The sequence below is a fragment of the Mytilus californianus genome, unplaced genomic scaffold (genome assembly GCF_021869535.1).
Source record: "Mytilus californianus isolate M0D057914Y unplaced genomic scaffold, xbMytCali1.0.p SCAF_13, whole genome shotgun sequence".
In the NCBI taxonomy this organism is placed as follows: Eukaryota; Metazoa; Mollusca; class Bivalvia; order Mytilida; family Mytilidae; genus Mytilus; species Mytilus californianus.
In genome coordinates this window covers 17,122,374-17,145,388 of record NW_026262615.1, presented here as the reverse complement: position 1 = coordinate 17,145,388, position 23,015 = coordinate 17,122,374, and the positions used below count along the sequence as shown (strand labels likewise).

The following is a 23,015-nucleotide window of genomic DNA, read 5'->3' as shown; positions in this document are numbered from 1 at the left end:
TTTTTTACTATCAATGCCAAACCACGAAGTCTTATTTGAAGCAGATATTTTCTCGTAGCATTTTCAAATGAATGCAAATAATCTCTTACCGCATTTATATTGCAAAATTATGTTTTTAATCCATCCGTTTTTATCCTTTGTTGACAAACATTTTTCATCTCGCCATTTTACTTTAAAAAAATGTGCCGATTCTATATTTCTAAGAAAACGTAAATAAAACGAATTTGACGGTTATATTTAAAGTATGTTTTGTACACCATAAGATGATTGATTGTTGGTTGCTTTACGTCCAGCGGCAAATAGTTTATTCATTTTCAGGACAAGAACAAATTAACATTAGTCAGTACATAGTGATGAAATAATTAGATATGTTCTGTAATAATAGTCGATCTGGATGAAGGTCGGGGAAATTTGGACTGCCACTGGAAATTGAGAGTATATTCAATTTGGATAGAGACAGAAATTTTGTTTTGAAACAGTCCACCTACGGACCCTTCAAATAGTTGATGCAAGTGTTCTTATCGTTCAGAGAGCATGTCGCTCTCTTTACACGGGACACGTCCAACTTTGACCTGACGTGGCTGCGTACTTATACATCCCGCACAGCCAAACGGACTACCCACTTTGGAAATGTTTTCTTGTCGGTCGGAGGCAGACCAAAGTGACCACATTCTATTCGTCAGTCACCCTTGGGGTTTTAAACAAAGGACACACGAGCTATCCGACATTGAAACATATACACTGCATCAATAAAATAATAAATGTTATCTTTGCATTTATTTCTATCCGATAAACAAATTGCTACTACTGGATTAAGTTTTGAAATGAATTACAATTGACTGCCTGCACCAGGTTCAGCATTGATAGTAAAAAAAAATATCCGATAAAAAAACATCGAAAGCAAAAGATATGAACCTACGAAGGCTTATTTTATAGGACTAACGCATAAGTTGAATGAATTGAATGAAATTATGTCTTCAAAAGGTTTTAATCGTAATTTATAAACAATGATTTTCCCGATAATTTACATAATGTTACTACCTTCATAATTCAAAACAGGATACAATATTTAAGTAAATTTCCGACTAGGCTTACACGAATGTTACGCGATGTAAATATTCTTATCTGTAAAGGAAAATTATCTCTCAACTTAACGTAAGGTTGGCGTGCCAATATGGCATCTAATTTACTGATTTTTCTATTTGTAGTTCTATTTTTGTTCATACAAAAGTCCACATGTTTTCTGCTGACGGGAATGAACACTGGATATGCCATATATGTATGGAGGGACGGTTATGACCCAACGATACCCGGATGTAGCGAACGTGACTTTCTGAATTGGGATAAACATTCAAAATGCTTTACACATACCTGGGATAGTCATAGCAGAAGACAATGGCTATGGAGCACATGTAAAGTCCAGGGAAGAGAAATTCGAAAGATATTTCTTGCAGACATTCATCATAAATTGCGTGATGGGTTTAATTCCAAATCGTGCGGACTTCCTGGAATTCAATTGATAAAACAAACATTAAATGAAGGTCATTCGACAGTGCTTGGGCTCCAGATCTATGCACTCTTTGCTGTTAGTGATATTGACGTATCAGAAAAGGATTTGATTAAGCACGTGGTCTGGTACAACGATCATTGTGCAGGTATTGTAAAAATGCTATATAAAAGTATAGGAATCTGATATGTTCACTAATACACATTTCGCTGAACTAGTATATACATTTTCAATTAGGTGCCAGCTGAAGCCCGTTTCCGGGGGCGGGATTTTTCTCGCTTCGTTGAAGACCCATTGTTGACCTGGGCTGTTTTCTGCTCTTTGATCTGGTTGTTTTCTTTAACACATTCCCCATTTACATTCTCTTTTCTACATGCAGGTATACTCAAGCCACGTGACTAAAGCAAAGATATATCTGACACTTTTTACAATGTACACATGTAAATACAGACAACAACATTTAAACATCTAGGCATGAAAGCGAAATCTTGTTAAATATATGGTTTCCTTGCAACATGTGCAATGCCATACATAACAGAAGTTTTGACGCGATATATATTTACAAGAGATCTTAGAATAGAAAAATACATCAAATAAATTTAGCATCACCGGTCTAAATTGTGATTTCAATATAAACAAATTGTCCTTACACAACCTATTGCTGTCCTGTTTTCACATAGAAGTTAAATCAAATCACATAATCTTATTCAAAAGCTCTGTTACGGTTAATCAGACTGTTTGCTTTTTTTATCTTTTTTCCACATTTGGCATCCAGGGTATTCTGTAGCTTACTGTACGATATGGGTTTTGCTCATTGATCAAGGCCGTACGGTGATATCTTAAACAAAAAGTTGTCTCGTTGCCAATAAAACCATAACTTTTTATTCTTATTTTGTTTACTGAAGCTTTATGTTTTTTTGTTTTTTTTTACATCTGTAAATATTTAGCTGCAAATGAGAAATTTGATGGAGTTGCAGTCAACAATGAAGCATATGCATCAATAAAATGTCACAGTGGACAATCAGAACAAACGCGGTACTTACATCACCTAAACATGATTAAAACAGAAAGCATGAAACAGATCCATGGTCGTTTACTTACCCATTACTCCGTCAGCTGGCACTGGGGACGCTGTGGTAGTACACAGAAAATGATTACGTACAACGGGAAAACACAAGACGTAGTCAGACACATGATTGACATTTTCGATAGTATAGATGTTCAGGTAAAATTATATTTTGATTCACGATACTCTATTGGTCAAGATGTTGTCTGTGTTCTGATTTTTACATGAATAACAACCGCATATTTTAAACGCAATTTCTTAAAAGAAAAACAAAACGAACAGAAACAAAACACAAAAGTTTGAACCGATATATAGTCAGAGAAAAATACTTAAACTTGTGTATTTAGCATGACTGTACGGTCGCAAGCAAATGGTGAAAAGAGCAGTACTAATAACCTTCATATCTTGAGGTCATAAAAATATATTTTTTATCATATTCACAGATGTAACGGACCTCTTGGTTTGTTATTTTAAATAAATAAATTCATGCTATATTTTGCAGGTTGGTTACATCACGTTCCCCCAAATATCTGACCGAGCTAAATTGGCAGGATACCAATATGCTTTAGATAACAGCAAGGAAATATTCGTCACACTCTACACCAATAAGGTAAGATATCTATATATATCACCTACAAACTGGTACATGACATCTTGTAATGTTCCGTCTATTTGTCTCTCCAGGCAATAATGTATTAAAAATAAAGCTAACCAAGATTTAACCTTGGAAGAATTTTGCTATTCGTTTTGGGACCCTTTTGTCCATATATAGCTTCTTTCTTTTCTAAATATTTATACATCTATGAATTTCAAATGTTCAGGCTTGGTCGTTCCTTGTGAAGGTAAATTGGAAAAGCTCTTCGGATGCACGACATTTAATGTTTTATAATGTGTTATTTTTATTTATAGTTTATTGATATATTTTTTAAATTGTAAAACAACTGTTTAATAATATTATATTTAGACGCTTTAATATTCAACTTTTACCCAGTTTCGATAACTTCCCCATTGTTTGCCCTTGAGTGAAACACATGCGCGGGATATTGACCATACTTGTTGGTCATACAGTGCACCTTATTTGTGTTTTATCTGATAGTTGTTGCTTCAGATTTTATGTTTTTCTTTTATTTCTACTGCTATAACATTGGTTTTCTTTAATTCTACTGCTATAACATTATTTTTCTTTAATTCTACTGCTATAACATTAGTTTTCTTTAATTCTACTGCTATAACATTGGTTTTCTTTATTTCTACTGCTATAACATTGTTTTTTTTTTTAAATCTACTGCTATAACATTTGTTTTCTTTAATTCTACTGCTATAACATTGATTTTATTTAATTCTACTGCTATAACATTGGTTTTCTTTAATTCTACTGCTTTAACACATTGGTTTGCTTTAATTCTACTGCTATAACACTGGTTTTCTTTAATTCTACTGCTATAACACTGGTTTGCTTTAATTCTACTGCTATAACATTGGTTTGCTTTAATGTTACTGCTATAACATTGGTTTGCTTAAATTCTACTGCTAAAACACTGGTTTGCTTTAATTCTACTGCTATAACACTGGTTTGCTTTAATTCTACTGCTATAACATTTGTTTTCTTTAATTCTACTGCTATAACATTGGTTTTCTTTAATTCTACTGCTATAACATTGGTTTGCTTTAATTCTACAGCTTTAACACTTTGGTTTGCTTTAATTCTACTGCTATAACATTCGTTTGCTTTATTTCTACTGCTATAACATTGGTTTTCTTTAATTCTACTGCTATAACATTGGTTTTCTTTAATTCTACTGCTATAACATTGGTTTGCTTTATTTCTACTGCTATAACATTGGTTTGCTTTAATTCTACTGCTATAACATTGGTTTGCTTTAATTCTACTGCTATAACATTGGTATGCTTTACTTCTACTGCTATACCATTGGTGTTTTTTAATTCTACTGCTATAACATTGGTTTTCCTTAATTCTACTGCTATAAAATTGGTTTTCTTTAATTTTACTGCTATAACATTGGTTTTCTTTAATTCTACTGCTATACCATTGGTTTTCTTTACTTCTACTGCTATACCATTGGTTTTCTTTAATTCTACTGCTATACCATCAGTATTCTTTAACTCTAATGCTATAACATTGGTTTGCTTTAAATCTACTGCTATACCATTGGTTTTCTTTACCTCTAGTGCTATACCATTGGTTTTCTTTGATTCTACTGCTATAACATTAGTTTGTTTTAATTCAACTGCTATAACATTGGTTTTCTTTAATTCTACTGCTATAACATTGGTTTTCTTTAATTCTACTGCTATAAGATTGGTTTGCTTTAATTCTACTGCTATAACATTGGTTTGCTTTAATTCTACTGCTATAACATTGGTTTGCTTTAATTCTACTGCTATAACATTGGTTTTCTTTAATTCTACTGCTATAACATTGGTTTGCTTAAATTCTACTGCTATAACATTGATTTTCTTTAATTCAACTGCTTTAACATTGGTTTTCTTTATGTCTACTGCTATAACACAGTAACTGTTCTGATTACTTTTTCAGAATGATCCTTGCCAGACAACTTTCTTTCCGTCTCCTTGTAACAAAGGTAACCATACAGAAGCTGGAATGCTTGATGTCTTTGATAATTTTAAGAAATATGGAATCGAGCACGCCCGTCCGTGTATTCACTATTTCAGAGGAATATATTCCAGTGGTGGGAATCCTGATTGGCCAATACATTGACACCAACAGACCGTAAACAACAGAGATCGAACTCAAGTATTCATAAAGAATCAGATATTATATGTATATAGGAACGTATTTTTTCCAACTCTTAATTTATAAATGCTTGTTTGTCATGCAAATTTATTATTGTATTTAGCTTCCTAAGGTATGTTGTTTAAGCGACTGATGGGTCTTATGCGTTCTTAATCATAAGCCTGGTACTATCTTAACATTATTGGTCTGTAATGATTTAAAACATCTACTACTTTTATGAGGGATGGTAGGATGCATACAAGTCTCTTAGTATTAAACTGATGTTATATCACGAAATCTGAACATTCATATAATGCTTCCGAGGGATCTAGATATACATACAATGTATGGATCATGACTTGTGTACTTTGACGTTCTTTTTGTGTGTACATTAATGTGAACAGGTGCCACATGTGGAGCAGGATCTGCTTTACCTTCCAGAGCGTCAGAGATCATCACCGTTTTTTCATGGGGTTCGTGTTGCTCAGTCTTTATTTTTCTATGTTGTGTTTTGTATACTGTTGTTTGACTTTTTGGAAATATTTTGCTAATACCAATTCTCATGTATATAAAAATAAGAAGGGAAAAAGGGAACTTATTGGAAAAGGATACCAAAGGGTAATTGTTGGGAGAGAATACCAAAAGGTAATTGTTGGGAGAGGATACAAAAGGGTAATTATTGGGAGGGAATACCAAAGGGTAATTGTTTTGAGAGGATACCAAAGGGTAATTGTTGGGAAACGATACCAAAGGGTAATTGTTGGGAGAGGATACCAAAGGGTAATTGTTGGGAGAGGATACCAAAGGGTTATCGTTGTAAGAAGATAACAAAGGTTGTTGTTGGGAGAGGATACCAAAGGGTAATTGGTGGGAGATGTATACCAAATGGTAATTGATGGTAGAGGATACAAAAAGGTAATTGTTGGGAGAAGGTACCAAAGGGTAATTATTGCGAGAGGAAACCAAAGGGTAATTTTTAAGAGAGGATACCAAAGTGTAATTGTTTGGAGAGGATTCAAAAGGGTAATTGTTGGGAGAGGATACAAAAGGGTAATTGTTGGGAGAGGATATTAAAGTGTAATTTTTTGGAGAGGACACTAAAGGGTAATATTTGGGAGAAGTACTAAAGGGTAATCGTTTGAAAAGGATACCAAAGGGTAATAGTTGGTAGAGAATACTAAAGGGTAATTGTTGGGAGAGATTACTAAAGGGTAATTGTTGGGAGAGAATGATAAAGGGTAATTGTTGCAAGAGAATACTAAAGGGTTATTATTGGCAGAGGATACCAAAGGGTAATTGTTGGAAGAGGATACTAAAAGGTAATTGTTTGGAGAGGATATCAAAGGGTAATTGTTGTGAAAGGATACCAAAGGGTAATTATTGGGAGAGGATACAAAAGGGTAATTTTTGGGAGGGAATGATTAAGGGTAATTGTTGCAAGAGAATACTAAAGGGTTATTATTGGCAGAGGATACCAAAGGGTAATTGTTGGGAGGGGATACCAAAAGGTAATTGTTGTAAAAGGATACCAAAGGGTAATTATTGGGAGAGGATACAAAAGGGTAATTTCTGGGAGGGAATGATAATGGGTAATTGTTGCAAGAGAATACTAAAGGGTTATTATTGGCAGAGGATACCAAAGGGTAATTGTTGGAAGATGACACCAAAAAGTAATTGTTGGGAGAGGATACCAAGGGGTAATTGTTGTGAAAAAATACCAAAGGGTAATTAGTGGAAGAGGATACAAAAGGGTAATTTTTGGGAGGGAATACCAAATGGTAATAGTTTGGAGAGGATACCAAAGGGTAATTTTTAGGAGAGGATACCGAAAGGTAATTGTTGAGATAGGATACCAAAGGGTATTGTTGAGAGAGGATGCCAAATGGTAATTATTGGGAGATGAAACCAAAGGGTAACTGTTGTGAGAGGATACAAAAGGGTACTTGTTGTAAGAGGATACCAAAGGGTATTTGTTGTGAGAGGATACCAAAGGGTAATTGTTGTGAAAGGATACCAAAGGGTTATTGTTGGGATATGATGCCAAGTGGTAATTGTTGGGAAATATATAAAGAGGTAATTGTTTTGAGAGATACCGAAAGGTCGTTATTGGAAGAGGATACAAAAAGCAACGGTTGGGAGAGTATACTAAAAGGTAATTATTGGGAGAGGATACCACACGGTAATTGTTTGAAGAGGATAGCAAAGGGTACAAGTAATTGTTGGGAGAGGATACCAAAAGGTTATTGTTAGAAAAGGACATCAAAGGGTAATTGTTGGGAGAGAATACCAAAGGTTAATTGTTGGAAGAGGATACTAAAAGGTCATTATTGGGAGAGGATACTAAAAGGTCATTATTTGGAAAGGATATCACACGGTAATTGTTAAGAGAGGATACCAAAGGGTACAAGTAATTGTTGGGAGAGGACACCAAAAGGTAATTGTTAGAAAAGGACGTCAAAGGGTAATTGTTGGAATGGATACCAAAGGGTAATTGTTGGAAGAGGATACTAAAGGGTAATTTATGGGAGAGGATACTAAAGGGTTATTGGTGGGAGAGGATACTAAAAGGTATTTGTTGGGAGAGGATAATAAAGCATAATTGTTGGGAGAGAATAATAAATGGTGATTGTTGGGAGAGGATACCAAAGGGTAATTGTTGGGAGAGGATACTAAAGGGTAACTGTTAGGTACTAAGGGGTAATTGTTGGGAGAGGATACTAAAAGGTACTTATTTGGAAAGGATACTAAAAGGTAATTGTTAGGAAAAGATACCAAAGGGTACTTGTTGGGAGAGGATACCAAAGGGTAATTGTTGGGAGAGGATACCAAAAGGTTAATTGTTGTAAACTATAAGTCGAAGAGAGACAGACAACACCATGACCAACAAAAGACGATTTGACAAAAAAGACAAAATTCACTGCAAAAAACCTAAAAAATGAGCAAGATGATCCATTTCGAAAACTGGAAATGAGTTCAGGTATAATCAGGGCAATGAGTAAATTTATTTATTTTCTTAATTCACTCTGTTAAACCGAAAAAAAATCATTTAAGTACTCTTGACTTCCAATTGTTTCATGACACCCTAATACCAACGACGAAAAGTAGATACGTATGTCTCAAATATTTACAATGAAATTATTTCTGTATAAATAAAGACAAAAACCATTATAGAGACTGTCGGGTGCGGTGACCATCTTCAAAATTTATTATACACATAAAACACAATAAGACAAATGTCCTCAATAGTATGCACCACAAATGGCATCAGTTCATTCAAATAACATACAATCTACAAAAAAGATACGCATAATTAAAATATGAATACTACATATATAATGAACGAACTGTTATACTGAAGATTAATCTTCCTATACACAAATATGTATTACTCGTTTGATGGTCTCCGCTCTTGTCGATAACTGTTCTCGTGCACGCACGCCTTTAAATACTTACGGAACTTCTTACTAGAGCATTTGCATTATTCACGTATCTATATACTTGCAAGGATCGACGTATACGTATCGGACAGATTTGTATAAAAAAATGATTTAGCCCCGACCTCAATTAAAATTAAATTAAAATTAAAATGCATTATAAAATATCTTCATCGGGATCAACGTGACTTAATTTATCCTTTCCTCGTATACGTGTTATACGATACGTCGATACGGATACGCTAGCAAATACGTGAATAATGCAAATGCTCTACTCTAATGTTATTACAATTAGCCCGCTTTCTATACTCGAAAATCCATACGCCTGCCATACATACATGTATATATTAATTTTAGATATCTTAAAAGTGTTGATAAAAAGAAAGAGAAGATACCAAGAGGGTAATCAAAAACCATCAGTCCAATTAGAATGGAAAAATACAATAGCCAAAAAGAAAAGCGACGAAAAAAATAAACAACAATCATACTAGTATCAAAACACTACACTGTATACTTAAGATTGAGCAATATAGCACTTGTCTCTGAAAAATTGAGCTACATATACCCTTATATAACACTTAAAGGTATATAAGTTTAAAAAAAATTCAAGGCATGTGACTGAGATCGAGCAACACGAACAACTTCTAAACCAGATGAATGATAGGGAAGAATAGGCAAAATATGAAAATCAATTAATTTGATGTATTTAGTTTTCCTCTCCAAACAACCAGACACCATCAGATTCTGCCATACAGTCCAGTGGTGGATCCAGAAAATTTCACAAAGGGGGGGGGGGGGGGGGGGCATTTACTGCCTAAGAGGGGGCCCGCTCCAGTCATGCCTCAGTGATTCCCTATATAATCAACCATTTTTTTCCCACAAAAGGGGGGCAGGCTAAATTCATTGCTTGCGCACTTTTTTTGTAATTTCGTAACATGTTTTGATTGAAGATAGTGTTTAGGATTGTGTTAAGAATCATGTCTAGCTTCGAAATAAGTGTTTAAGTCCTAAAAACCTTTAATTCTAAAACATATTAAAAAACGTTATATTCATGACATGTGTCATAATCTTAAACACTGTTAGAACTAAACATGTGATACATTTTCTAAACACGAATTTAACAGTGTATGACAGATAAAACACAGAAGAAATTGTATAAATACAATGAATGCGAATTTAGTACACGTTAGGCACGCAGTTTACAAGCGATTTCACTCCAAGTATTTATTTCAATGTGAGACCTGCCCTTCAAGGTTCCAAGACGAATCGTTTCTGAGAGATCACAAGAAAATCAAACACGAAAAAGTTTAATTTGCAGCCGCTGCTTGAAAACTTTTAAGAGTAGACCTGGTCTTGCGTATATGAAACAGGTTATGGAAAGTTACAAACATAGATGCCCTCACCATGATCAAACTTTCATCATCAGGTTTTTTGACAGATTGAAGCTGAGATTGTCAGTGTTTATTCTAAACTTCTTGTTCGGATGTGGAATGGTGTCTTCCAAGTCCCGGACAGCGGTAACGGTGCATCTATCTTTGTTAGGAATAATGCTGTTTCTATTTTTGTAATAGAAAAACAAATGATATGGGGAATCCATCCAGGACACAAAATCAGTACATGCACAGCAAAATACACACAAAAACAAAGGAACAGCGCTTGTATTGCTGTTCTTCGTTTCAGAATCACAGTGAGGCCTTCAACATGGGCCAACAAAAACCAAAACTCTCACCTCATTTCAAGTAAAAGACGGTTCATTTTCAGGTTTTACTGAAAAACGGATTGGACTTAATTGTATATCAGAATATTTCTTTCTCTTGAGAAATAATATTTCTTTGTCAGTATGGCTATTAACTGCATGACCTATGATGCAATCGAAAAGCTGAGGAGAATAGTTACAGTAGCTTCATTTAAATTCTGCCATAGAACCACCACTAATTGAATAGCTCAGCGTAACCATAGGATTGTATATTATGCACTTGGAAGGTGGGAAATACTGTGCAATATTGATTGGAAAACCTAAAATTGATCCGACACGCAGTAGATATTGAACATCACGTCTACTTTATAAGGGTATAATTGGTTTATTATGTACGTGCATCCTCTACAAGATATCAGTCACTGTGATATTTTGCATGTAACATCGAACCTGTCATGAATAATTGTCGACGTATCTACTTTGTTTGGATGTATTGTGCCATATTATCGTATTTTTTTCATATAAAAAAAGTATCCCATTTCTATTAGAAATATATCGCATTGGAAAAGTTTTCATAATAAGAAATATAGCATTGTTGTCCTATTACAAGTGATTATGGCGTAGAATGCAATCGAATACGTTCAAGGGCCATTCCACTGTCTTTGTAATATGATTGTCAAAGTATTTTGACACCTCACACCTCAAAATTATTGATCGTGCAAATTGTGTTTTATCTAATGAAAATGCAGATTTACTGGTATAAATACAACATAATTTGGATACATTTTTCAAAATACATGGCAAGTTGTATATACATTTGTCCTGTGAAATACGTCTATGTTTTAAAGAGAATAAACAAGTCCTTTTGATGATTTTTCTTTTATTCCTACAAATGTCAACATTCGTCTGAGATTTCCCAATAATGCATCTCGTTTACAAAAGAAAATATCGCTAATCTGTTTATCCACTGCGTAATAGCAATAATTTAATCGCCCCCTTTTGTAGACTCTCATTAACAAATTCTTCATTTATTCCAACGTCGGTTCATGTCTGTCATATTTGTTTTTCGTAAATTATTTTGTTATAAATTAGACCATTAGTTTTCTCAATTGGAATGTTTCATGTTTTTTATGTCGGGGCCTTTTATAGCCGATTGTACGGTATGTTTTTTTCTCATTGTTGAAGGCCGTATGGTTGCCTATAATTGCTTACATCCACTCATTTGAACTTTTGTTGATAGTTGTCTCAATGGCAATCACACTGCATCTCCTTTTTATATTGATAATTCTATCCGTACACTTTGTACCCCATCAAAGTTCAAACTCTCCTTGTTGAATAATATATTCGAAACAAAGACTGTACCTAAACATTGTAAGCATGTATGCGTGGAAATTGAACGCAACTTCAACTCAGCTACGCTGTTCAATTTCATTTCTAAATAACGACCGATTGAAATCAAATATAATACGTTGTCCAAATTCAGTATGTGGTGCTCCTCGTGAGGATGCATTTCATTTCTTCTTTAATTTCAATAAATACCCCGATATGAAGAACTATCTACTAAGAAAGATTTGTCGTTTTCAAGTGACAGCAAATATTTAGTTGCTCATTGAGGGTGGCCACAATCTACCAACATACTAGGAAAACTGTGAAACATCTTATAAAGATTTTACTTCATAAAAAAATTCAAAACGATTCATAGTAGTATTATCAAATAAGACATGAGCAAACAAAATCATCGTGTCTACAGAATTCCATTGATTAGTATTTTTTTTTTCAAATTTAATGTTTTTATATAACTTTCTTGTACACCGTGTGCAATTTAATCTACTTATTAATACCTTACAGCAGATCTCCTCAACTGCGCATGTTTTTAAAGGAGAAGACTTTATAATTTGGTAAAACTTGTCTGCTCCTATTTGTCTCTTTCAGCAAACACTATAGTTATTAACTAGCCTATGCAAAATTCTAGTGACAAGTCGTACTCGGATATCTCATATCTACACAACAAAATAAATAATAAGATTCAATCAATTTCACATTGTTTTTGGTTCGCTAACTTTCTTGTATTTAAAACTTGATTTAAGTTAAAAATAAATGTTTTATCCAGAAGACAAATTGATTATGCAGCTACTAGTATGTCATCATTAAAGCTGGTTTTTAATGGCGACATGTGTCCGTCTCTTTCGCTAACTACATTACTGTTTTCTACATCACTATTTGTAGCAGTTAATCTTTGGTGGGAACTATTGAAAGATTCGATGAAAACTGTGTCTGTTAATTCATTGGAATCTTCCAAGCCGCCATCTTTTGAAGAAATTAATACATTGTCATTTTCAAAGTCGCTGTACACGAGGTTAAGTGTGCCTGCTTTTCTTTCTGTTTTAACTTTATCCGTCTCATCGTTAGAACCGACCGAGTTCGTTGTGTCTGTTAAAGCGAAACATCGTTCGCGTTATCGTTAGAGGTCTGTCTGTCTGCCCTCGATGCTGGTTTGGATGAAATGTTTTCGCTATCTTGATTTAAGATTATTTCTTGAATATCGACACACGTAGTGTCATAGACAGGGGAACAATCAGTTGATTCAGCTGTATTTTGTTTTTTTGCTGTACACGTTGGATCTCCGTCGCTTTCGATGTTTTCTTTGGACATCTTATTACTTAAACATACGTGTGAACACAGTTGAATTGGTTGATAATTTTGGTGAATATCTGTAATATCACATGATATTTCTCTACGATGGACGCTATTGCACGACACTTGATCGTTGTACAGAAGAGCATAGCCTGATGTTTTCTCGTCCCAGACGTGGAGTGGACCACGAAATCCATATTTATCCGGTCTGCATAAACTGCCATAAGGCGTAAAACATCCTAAAAAGTTATAACGTATCCCGTCAGTGTCAGGTATACGAAGACCCGGTTGTTTAAAAATTTCAGAAAGGCGCCATTTTTGAGTCTTTGTTCCTTTTACATTGTCCGTCTTTTGAATTCGTGTTAATACTTTTTCAGCACGAATTAAGCTTTTCTTCGGTGGAACATCTGTGACTGCCTCCAAAATATGGCATCTATTAAACGCTGCATCAGACTGTTTCAAATAGCTCATAGTACAACTCACAGCATGATCTGCGAGTAGACGTACTTCCGCTTCCGATTTCAACATGGCAATTTGGTATTCAAACGCAAACCCTAACTCGGACGCAATGTCTCTCAATGTTTCCATTAGGTCATGATTAGGAATGTCTAGTAATTTACTCTCTATTCGTGACGCCCTTGCACGGCGTACAATCTGATAAATTTGACGGAAAAGTCCTTTTATACTATATGCACCTTTCATCCGACATGCATTCTTTATTTTGTTTCTTTTTTCACTTACAATCATTTCAACTTCGTCTTCAAAAGTTGCACAGAAATTTACTGAAAAGTTACTAAACGCTTCCGGAAGTGATGCTCCATTTTCCTGAAGCAATTTGGTATACTTCCGATGTTTCTGGACAAATCTTGCAACAAAACGGGTCACAAATACATTTCTGGTATGTTCGATTTCTGTTAGTGTTGGATATTGAGAAATTGTCTTCCTACTTTTTGCAATAGCTTCTGCCATAACTCCTGTCAGAAAGAAAAATAAATAAAAAAATGTACAATATTTAACAATCGTTTTACATTTACATCGTAGAGGAAATTTAAAGGATGTCTTTATTTTATTTTTCTTCCGTTATATGCAAAAATAAAATGTATTAAATAATTGTAAGATAAAAAACATTTATCGCTATTTTTGAAAATTAAGCTTTGATCTTTTTTTATGATTTTGTAATTATTTATATCACGCTACTCGATGAGATTGTAGCTGAGAAACACCCTCTTGTTTGAAAGACCATAGATAATCTATAAGTCCCAGGTTAAGGGAGGGCTGAGCGGTTACAAACGTCGAATAGAAATCGACCTTTTGCAGGTGCACGTATAAATGTACATGTATAAGACTTTGATTGATTTTTGTACATTCTAATATGAAATAAAAGATGAATTTGTTCTGTTTTGTAGGGTTCTTATAACGACTCAATTTTCAAACAGTTGCATACTTTCCGAAAGCTTTCCGTCGAGATATGTCAAACCCGCCACATTCTTTATATAAATATAAGAAGATGTGGTATGAGTGCCAATGAGACAACTATCCATCCAAGTCAAAATTTATAAAAGTAAACCATTATATGTCAAAGTGCGGTCTTCAACATGGAGCCTTGGCTCACACCAAACAGCAAGCTATAAAGGACCCCAAAAATTACTAGTGTAAAACAATTCAAATGGGAAAACCAACGGTCTAATCTATATAAAAAACGAGAAACACTTATGAAACACATCAACAAACGACAACTACTGAACATCAGATTCCTGACTTAGGACATGTGCAAACAAATGCAGCGGGTTTAAACGTTTTAATGGTACCAAACCTTCACCCTTTTTCCTGAAACAAAAGTGTAACATCACAACATAAAAAGACACACTATAAAATATCAACTGAAATAGCTTAACTCAATCAAAGGACATATTAACACCAGTGAACATACACTGAACAAATAAATTTGACCTATGATACAATGTAAATACAAAATAAATAAACTAAGGGAAGAATAATAAAAGTAACAGTTATACTATATGAAATGTTAAACAATTTAAGAAAAACAATATGCTCGAACAAAAATATCAGCCATTTGCAATTACTTATAAATAAAAATAATTTTGTTGTTAGGTATACGTGTACAGTTCAAATAGAGAAAGGAAATATTTTTACAAATAAATAGTTTTGATGTTCATAGTACGAAGTGAAAATTTATATTAATACCAAACACTTATCAAAGCTGGTATATATACCAGATATAACTCTGAATAACATTAAATAACAAAAAAGCATTACAATTAGTATCAACAGGTCAAAAAAAACAAAAAAGTACGATTTGAGAGTACTCGCAGTTACTGACAGCTAGTTAAAAGCCAAAAACAATTAATAATAAAAAATTATGCATCATAGACTAAAATCAACTAAAACACATCCCAGGGATTTAGTATTTTAACGTCATGGACAGTCAAAGAAGACATGACTTGTGCAATGACAAAAATAAATGTTTCGACAGGCAGTAGGATAGTTAGGTTAAACATCTTTATAGATCAAACTGAACGTGGGTGTGTATTTATACATCCCGTTTGAAAAGAATACAAATTTAGTTATGTTTTAATTTGCTGATGACAAAATCGATATTAGTGCCAATATAAACTATATTCAAAGATCTAATTACAACATTGGTAAGATAACCTTTACTAATAAGTTTGTTTAAAGGTTCGATGAGTTTACACGGATCACATAGTGATTTCCCCGCTTTAAGTACAATATTACCGTAAAAATTAGGATATGAAATACCGTTTTTAATCAGTTTTCTACAGGTACAGCCAAATTTACTAATCAAATCTTTGTGACTTAGAAAGAATTAAGTAAAAGTTTTACGTAACTAATGGTTACGAAATCCCTGACTTAATAATTTACCAGTGATGCATTGATTACGTTCGTTAAAGTCTATGACATCACTACACACACGGGCATAACGAACGAGTTGAGATATATAAACACCGTATGATGGAGCCAAAGGAACATCGCCGTCTAAAAAAGGAAAATTAGCAATAGGAAATGAAAAGTCGTCTCTTTTGTCGTAAATTTTCGTATGGAGTTTTCCTTTAGAGATTGAAATGCCTTTTCTAGGCCAGTTTCCTGAAGTTTAGTATTTGCTGTTGTTTGCTGTCTGTCAGATTTATTTTTCATTTATTGTTGTAGTATAAATCAGGTCGTTGGTTTTACCCTATTGCATTGTTTTACATTATATATACATGACATACATGTATATCGATACCATACCTGAGCATTTTATAGCTAACTATACAAGATAGAAGATATTTTATTAACCAATCATGGTGCCCAAAATTTGAGCTATACAATTAAATGAATTACAAAACAAAGCACAGTAAATGATTAGAATGATTAGTATGATTAAAGTACATTTATACAAAAACATGTATAAAATTGAGAATGGAAATGGGGAATGTGTCAAATAGACAACAACCCGACCATAGAGCAGAACACAGCCGAAGTACCATAATTATAAACAATGTCATTGACAAAACATTAAGTCATTATGGAAACCACTGTGACCTAGAGAATAACTTATATGATGTGAAATTTTGGATTAATTGTTGTTGAAAGCCGTACGTACGGTGACCTGTAATTATTCACATCTATGTTATTGGTCTATAGATATACGAGGATAGGAATGCCTTTTACCGTCAGGCGTCAAACGGTCATTTTCGGCTACCGTTAGCGTCAAATTGGTTAAAAGTTTACCGTGATTCGTCATAATATCCTTATCGTGTTTCGTCAGAGGTCTCAAATAATTATCGTTACCGTTATTTTTGGAAAAAAATTAACGTGATTCGTCACAATCAGTCGATTTTTTTATCGTCTGAATGAAAGTGTACCTTATATCGTCATGCATGAAAAATTACCCTTAACGTCATTTGGCAAGATTTTTTACCTTTATTCGTCATGAAGGTACCCCTATTACGACCCTCATATACACGAGATTTGTTGTCATAACGGAGGGTCTGGATGGATGGTCATTACTGTATTCTTTCATTTTTGGGTCATTTTTCCCTATTTTTTATCATTTGGTCTTAATTACTATATTCTTTAATTTTTGGGTCATTTTTCTCAATTTTTTTTATCATTTTTGACCCTTATTCTCCATTTCTTATATTTAGGAACCCCTTTTTTTATCTCTTCTTTATAGTTTTAGTCTTTTTTCTCTATTACAAAATGTATTTATCTTTTGGCCCACTTTTCTGAAGTCTTTCCTAATGTTTCTCTTTTCTGTACACCTCATATATATACAGTCCGCCAAAAGTTAAGCACCACCTATTTTTATTGCATCGACATTTTTTTCATTTAAAAAAATCAGTTAATCCTCGAAAAAGAGAAAATATTCATGTAGCAATTTTGCTAACATATATCATAAACAAACTGTAGACTTAAGTTTGTTCACGTATGCAGGTTCTATGCATTTGAAATTTGCATTCATAGAAATAGTGAAAATTACACAAATCAGAAACGGAATTTAAGTTTCACTGTGATGTAATTTTTTTACAACAATTAGTCACCCAATATCATTAAAAGTCTCTACAAATAATCTTTGGTATGTTCGGCAAATTAAATGTCAATATTTGAGTCAATTGGATGTGTAACACCCTCTCTTCCGGTACAGTTCCATATCACGGAGTCTCATACTCTGTAGAAGCCTTCTGAACTTTAGTTGAACAAATTTATTCCATTCAGCAACAATTGCGCTTCTTAAATCGCTAAGATTTTGCAAAGGTGGATCTCTGCGATTGAGATTTCTGCCAATGGCATCCCAGACATGTTCGATAGGGTTCATGTCTGGAGACATGGAAGGCCAAAAGATAGTGTCAATGGCTTCTTGCTCTTTGTACTCTTTGTACTCGGTTATAATCCTTTCCCTGTGTGGTCTAGCATTGTCGTACATGCACAAGGGTCTTGAAGCAAGTGGAGGATTATCAAAATGAGGTACTACAGTGTTTCTAAGCACCAAATCCCTGTATGTCTGTCCGTTCATGTTACCCTGCAGAATATGCATACCCACCTTACAACAGTATGAGAAGAAACCCCATACTGTAACACCACCAGCAACGTATGCAGTCGTTGGGCAAATGTTGTTTTGGTCATTAGCAGTTTTATTTCCACGGCAAACTCGTATTCTGCCGTCTATTGGTCGTAACAGAAACTGACTCTCATTTGACCAATGAACATTTTGCCAGCTTCTCATGTTCCAGCGTCGATGGTCATTAGCCCTTTGAAACCTGATTATACGGTGCCTGGCTGTTAGGGCAGGTCTCTTGACAACACGACGTGCTCTAAGATAGCCTCTATGAAGTCGACGGACCAATGTTCGAACACTAACATGACCACCTTGACGCCTGTGGTGTCTAAGTTGTGGGGCAGGAGTAAATGGGTTGGCTTTAGCGCAACCAATAAGGAGTCTGTCATCACGATCGGTAGTTAAACGGGATCTTCAGGACCTTGGTCTATCATTTACAGTTCCTGTGTCAACATGACGTTGTAAAAATCTGACAATGACGGTGTGTTTAACATTGAAATGCTTACCTATGCAACTAGTGCTCCTACCGGCATTTGACATGTCAATTGCTTGTCAAGGTTCAGTCACATATAACTTACCCCTTGCCATATTTCACAGTGACTTGGTGAAGGTCAAATTTCACCTGTACGCGGGGCAGTATGAAGATGATTTAAAGGCATCGAAAAAGTGTATTCGAAAAAGTGCAGATGACCTTTAATAAAATATTGATGGGCGTGTTGATCGTAGTTTATTTTTTTTGGTAGTAATGAATTTTCTTGGTGTATGTGACAGGAAATTCATAACACCAAACATAAATATTTTTTTCGCAATAGTTAAAAAAATATTGCCAGTTATATTTAGGTGGTGCTTAACTTTTGGCGGACTGTATATATACAAGTCTAAATTGTAAACAACGTTCAAACCTATGATTGCGTTGGATAAAAACATCAATTTGTATACGTATGCATGCAAAACAAATTTCTTGTTAGAGGGGTCTAAATACAGCACAAACAACATTTTCCAAAAGACCAAAAAAGTGAAAAAGTATATTTTAACAAAACGCATTTGACTAACAGGTCGAACAACAAATGTTCTTAAACCCTGCTGACTGCCATTGGCGATTGCCAAATAAACGGATCACCGATGTAATAAATGGATCTTAATTATAAATTTAATACTAAACAGAAACAATAAACTTGCGGAAAAGATGATATACCGCAAACAAAAGGTGCAAAGTATATATATATATATCGATTTTTCACTTCCCTCGTCTATACGCCTTACGTGACAAGATAACACTACGACTATTGAAGTTATATTTTTATAAAGCGGATGTGGTCGAGTGGTATCTAGCGCTGGATATGAGGCTAAGCGATTGGTGCTGTAGTGTATCAAAGGTGTGGGATCGAATCCCGTTGAGGGACAAAAATTTGTCAGCATAAAAATCTAATTCTAACACTGTTGGGTTTAATTCTCAGACTTATATATATATATTGAACACTTGTTTATCAACTTAAAAATTGTCAATGCCCTAAAACGACTTGAGAGATCTATGGACATTAAATTTTATCAATATAAATTAAACCACGATACAATTTCTGCAGTCTAATTAGAATTGAATTTCTGGACCTTAAACAATATTACTTACACGTGAAAACTGTGAATGTATGCAATACACAGATTTCGTAAATCCTGAATATGGCGTCATATACGAAAATGAAAATATCCAAATAGAAATTTCCGAATTACGTGCACATAATAATAAATTCAAATCAATGATCTTTATCAAATCGTGTGATCATGCCCTTGTTTATAACTCAGGTAAACAATATGCACACTAATTGAGTATTTGACATATTAAAATCATATTTTTTGTACACTTTTTTTACATTACAACTGTATATATAATCTGTATTACTTCATTCCGTGATGCAGTTCTTAAGTAAACATTTCAATATACCAGTGTATGATAGACTTGAGGAATTAGTTATCATTTTTTCAATAATAATATGTTCTATTGTGTCATTAGTCGGCTAGTAATTATTTGATATGCAGGTGAAGGTTCAAATTAAAACATTCCAAAGATAAATGTACATAATCATCAGTGACGGATTCCGTGGGCGTACAGGGCGTTTACATAAAATTGTTGAAAAAAACTATTACAAATTTTGTAATTTACTACAATTAATAAATAGCGCGCGGCAATGACACACATGACTTTTCGTAGAATCAAATAATCGGGGAAACTTAAAGGGGGAACCGATCATGCATAGAAATATCAAATTTTAAATATAATATTAAATAAACATATATATATAATCACAGGTACGATACGAGATTTTAAAATATCTATAGTCGAGATAAAGCAGTCTTTGGTTAAACATGTTAAACTTGATTTACCATAAATGTCAGTTAATCACCATAACATAGATTATAGAATCGTTATGCAAAATTTTCTTGAGATACAATGTTACTATATATATATAACTTGTATAACAAGTGATAGTCGATATAAAACAGTCTTTGGTTAAACATGTTAAACTTGTTTTACCATTAATGTCAGAAAATCACCATCAAATTGATTATAGAATTGTTCAGAAAAATGTTCTTGAGATACAATGTTACTATATATATAACATGTATCACAAGTGATAGTAAAAAAAAGTCAATCAACTTACTTGTGTTGTAACCGCTATTTCTCCCAAAAACACATGTGACTGTAAAACAATCAACGTAACAGTATGATATCATATGCAATATGCATTATACATGTGTTATTAGTAATTTATGGCCTGATGACACGTTTTTAATACACAACAATTGTTATTGCACACTGTTACCTTTTCTTTATATGTGTGAAGATTGACAAGGTTGTCAACCTAGCTTATCCTGAATCACACCTAACCTCGGATATTGATATTGATCTAAGCATCAGAAGCTGGATTATGGGGCTCTCGAGGGAGTCAAATATAAATAAATTTCATTATCGGCATGTTAATCTATCGCTGCCACCACTGTGATGGTTATTGATTCCCGGTGATGAAAAAATTGCTAAGATTACGTGAATTTCTATCATATAATAAGTCTAATGTACAGAATAATCAATGTTCCTTTCACTTAAGTAGTCAGTGTATGGGGGTCTACAATATAACACTTTCAATCGTTTTAGGGTTGTATACACATTTAAATTGTTTTTTTTTTAACTTTTAAACAATATAAGAAATATAATTACCAATTAGCAATAAGTATATCACATCTAACAACAAATCACTGTATGCATCTTTACAGGAAAAAAATGATTCTGTATATGATACTTATGGAAATGCCAAGTGTAAAGAATTTTCAAAATTATTTTCTTTTTGGAAATTAATCTTTACAATAACATTTAAGGAAGTGTTTGTTGGCCTTTATTTAAATCATTGATAGTTTGTTTCCTGTTTGACATATAACACCCTCTAATAATAAATTAATATGAAAGCTCCTCAAGAACCACTATATTTTATAAGTGTGCATCTTAACATCAAAGTAAAAATGTACTCTTACCATCCATATATTGCTCCATATACATGATATATTACCATGTAAGGTATTGCAAACTGTCAAATCAGAAATATTTGTGTGCCTTTATAACTGCATTTTTTTAAGACTGGACGAAAAAGCGATTATTAATTCACTGCGATTTCAATAAGTGCTTGACACAAATAATGCTATGAAATTTTCAATTTGATTTTTTTTTTTATAATTTTTGTTATCCCTATTCCGTCGCAATTTTCACAATAATAAAAACAGCACAAACATTTTTTAATTGACTGCATTTAGATATAAATATAAACTTACTGGGCATTAATTTGCATATATGATCTAGTTCTGGTAAAAAAAACTTACGAATCAAAATGATGCAATAAAATTTTAATTCATATTTCCTTGTTAAAATTCCCCCACAGATCAGAATAACATCCTTACAGTTCGACTAAATCTTGCAAACACAATCATACTTATATTGTTCTGCATCATGCATCAAATATTCCAACATACAAATTTAATGTGAAAACAAATATAGTCTGATGTAGAAAGGTTAAATATATCGTATGCAGTGCATATAAGGGCTACCAATATCGAGTTTCTTGACTTGGGACAGGCATATGAAAATGCAATTTGGTTATACGAGCGAGTCTTTTGAGTTCTATGTCCAATGGCAGATTCAGGCTTGGTTATAGAAGGACTACACTAGGCCCAACCTTTTTTTTGAATCAGAAAATAGTAATTTTGTTGTCAAATCGGTAAAAACAAATTGCCTTGTTGTGCTTAGCTCTATTTAACATTTTGAATAATTATGCCCCCCTTTTCCTCCAACCCTGAAACCTCATCACTTTCAACCTGAGAGAGTTGCAAATACGAAGAACATTCTAGAATATAAAATAGATATCAGTATAGGAATATATTACTCAATTCTTCAGCACTAATTTCATAGACAAATCCTGGATTATATTTTGAATCCTGAAAATGATGTGAACTAAGAGTTGACATGGTATCCTGGTCATAGCAGGTTTTGTGATAAAAAAAAACATAATTGTCTTTGTTAAACATCCTTTCTATCCCAATGTCCCATTTTTTGTGAGTGTGGAAGTGATGTTTTACATTGGTAGGTAATCAATGATTATTTTTTTAGATAATAAATTTTGTATTTTCCTACACTGAGGTCACAATGTGTAGCATGATTTTTTTAATGTCTATTTCTATAAACAATCATAATTCTTCAAGAGAATCAAAAACTACCAAAAAAAATGAAGATATATTTTTTCAAAGAAATGAAAGTCGTATGTGGGTCTGCAGAATTTAAAACTACCAACACTGTGGACTTCATAAG

At 33.6% G+C, this 23,015-nt stretch overlaps 2 protein-coding genes across 2 annotated transcripts; one reads left to right on the top strand and one right to left on the bottom strand.

Annotated features, from left to right (window-relative positions):
* Nucleotides 1-234: 234 nt before the first annotated feature.
* Nucleotides 235-5,625, top strand: LOC127723266 (uncharacterized). The gene is made up of 4 exons (XM_052229833.1): nt 235-1,655; nt 2,455-2,732; nt 3,076-3,183; nt 5,131-5,625. The coding sequence occupies exons 1-4, from the start codon at nt 1,175-1,177 to the stop codon at nt 5,311-5,313; spliced, it is 1,050 nt and encodes a 349-aa protein (XP_052085793.1). The 5' UTR covers nt 235-1,174; the 3' UTR covers nt 5,314-5,625.
* A 6,485-nt stretch (nt 5,626-12,110) lies between these two features.
* Nucleotides 12,111-21,440, bottom strand: LOC127723264 (uncharacterized). The gene is made up of 2 exons (XM_052229830.1): nt 21,381-21,440; nt 12,111-14,066 (listed from the first exon to the last, which is right to left on the bottom strand). Exon 2 carries the CDS (start codon nt 14,059-14,061, stop codon nt 12,892-12,894), a length of 1,170 nt encoding a protein of 389 aa, XP_052085790.1. The 5' UTR covers nt 14,062-14,066; nt 21,381-21,440; the 3' UTR covers nt 12,111-12,891.
* Between the last annotated feature and the right edge of the window lie 1,575 nt (nt 21,441-23,015).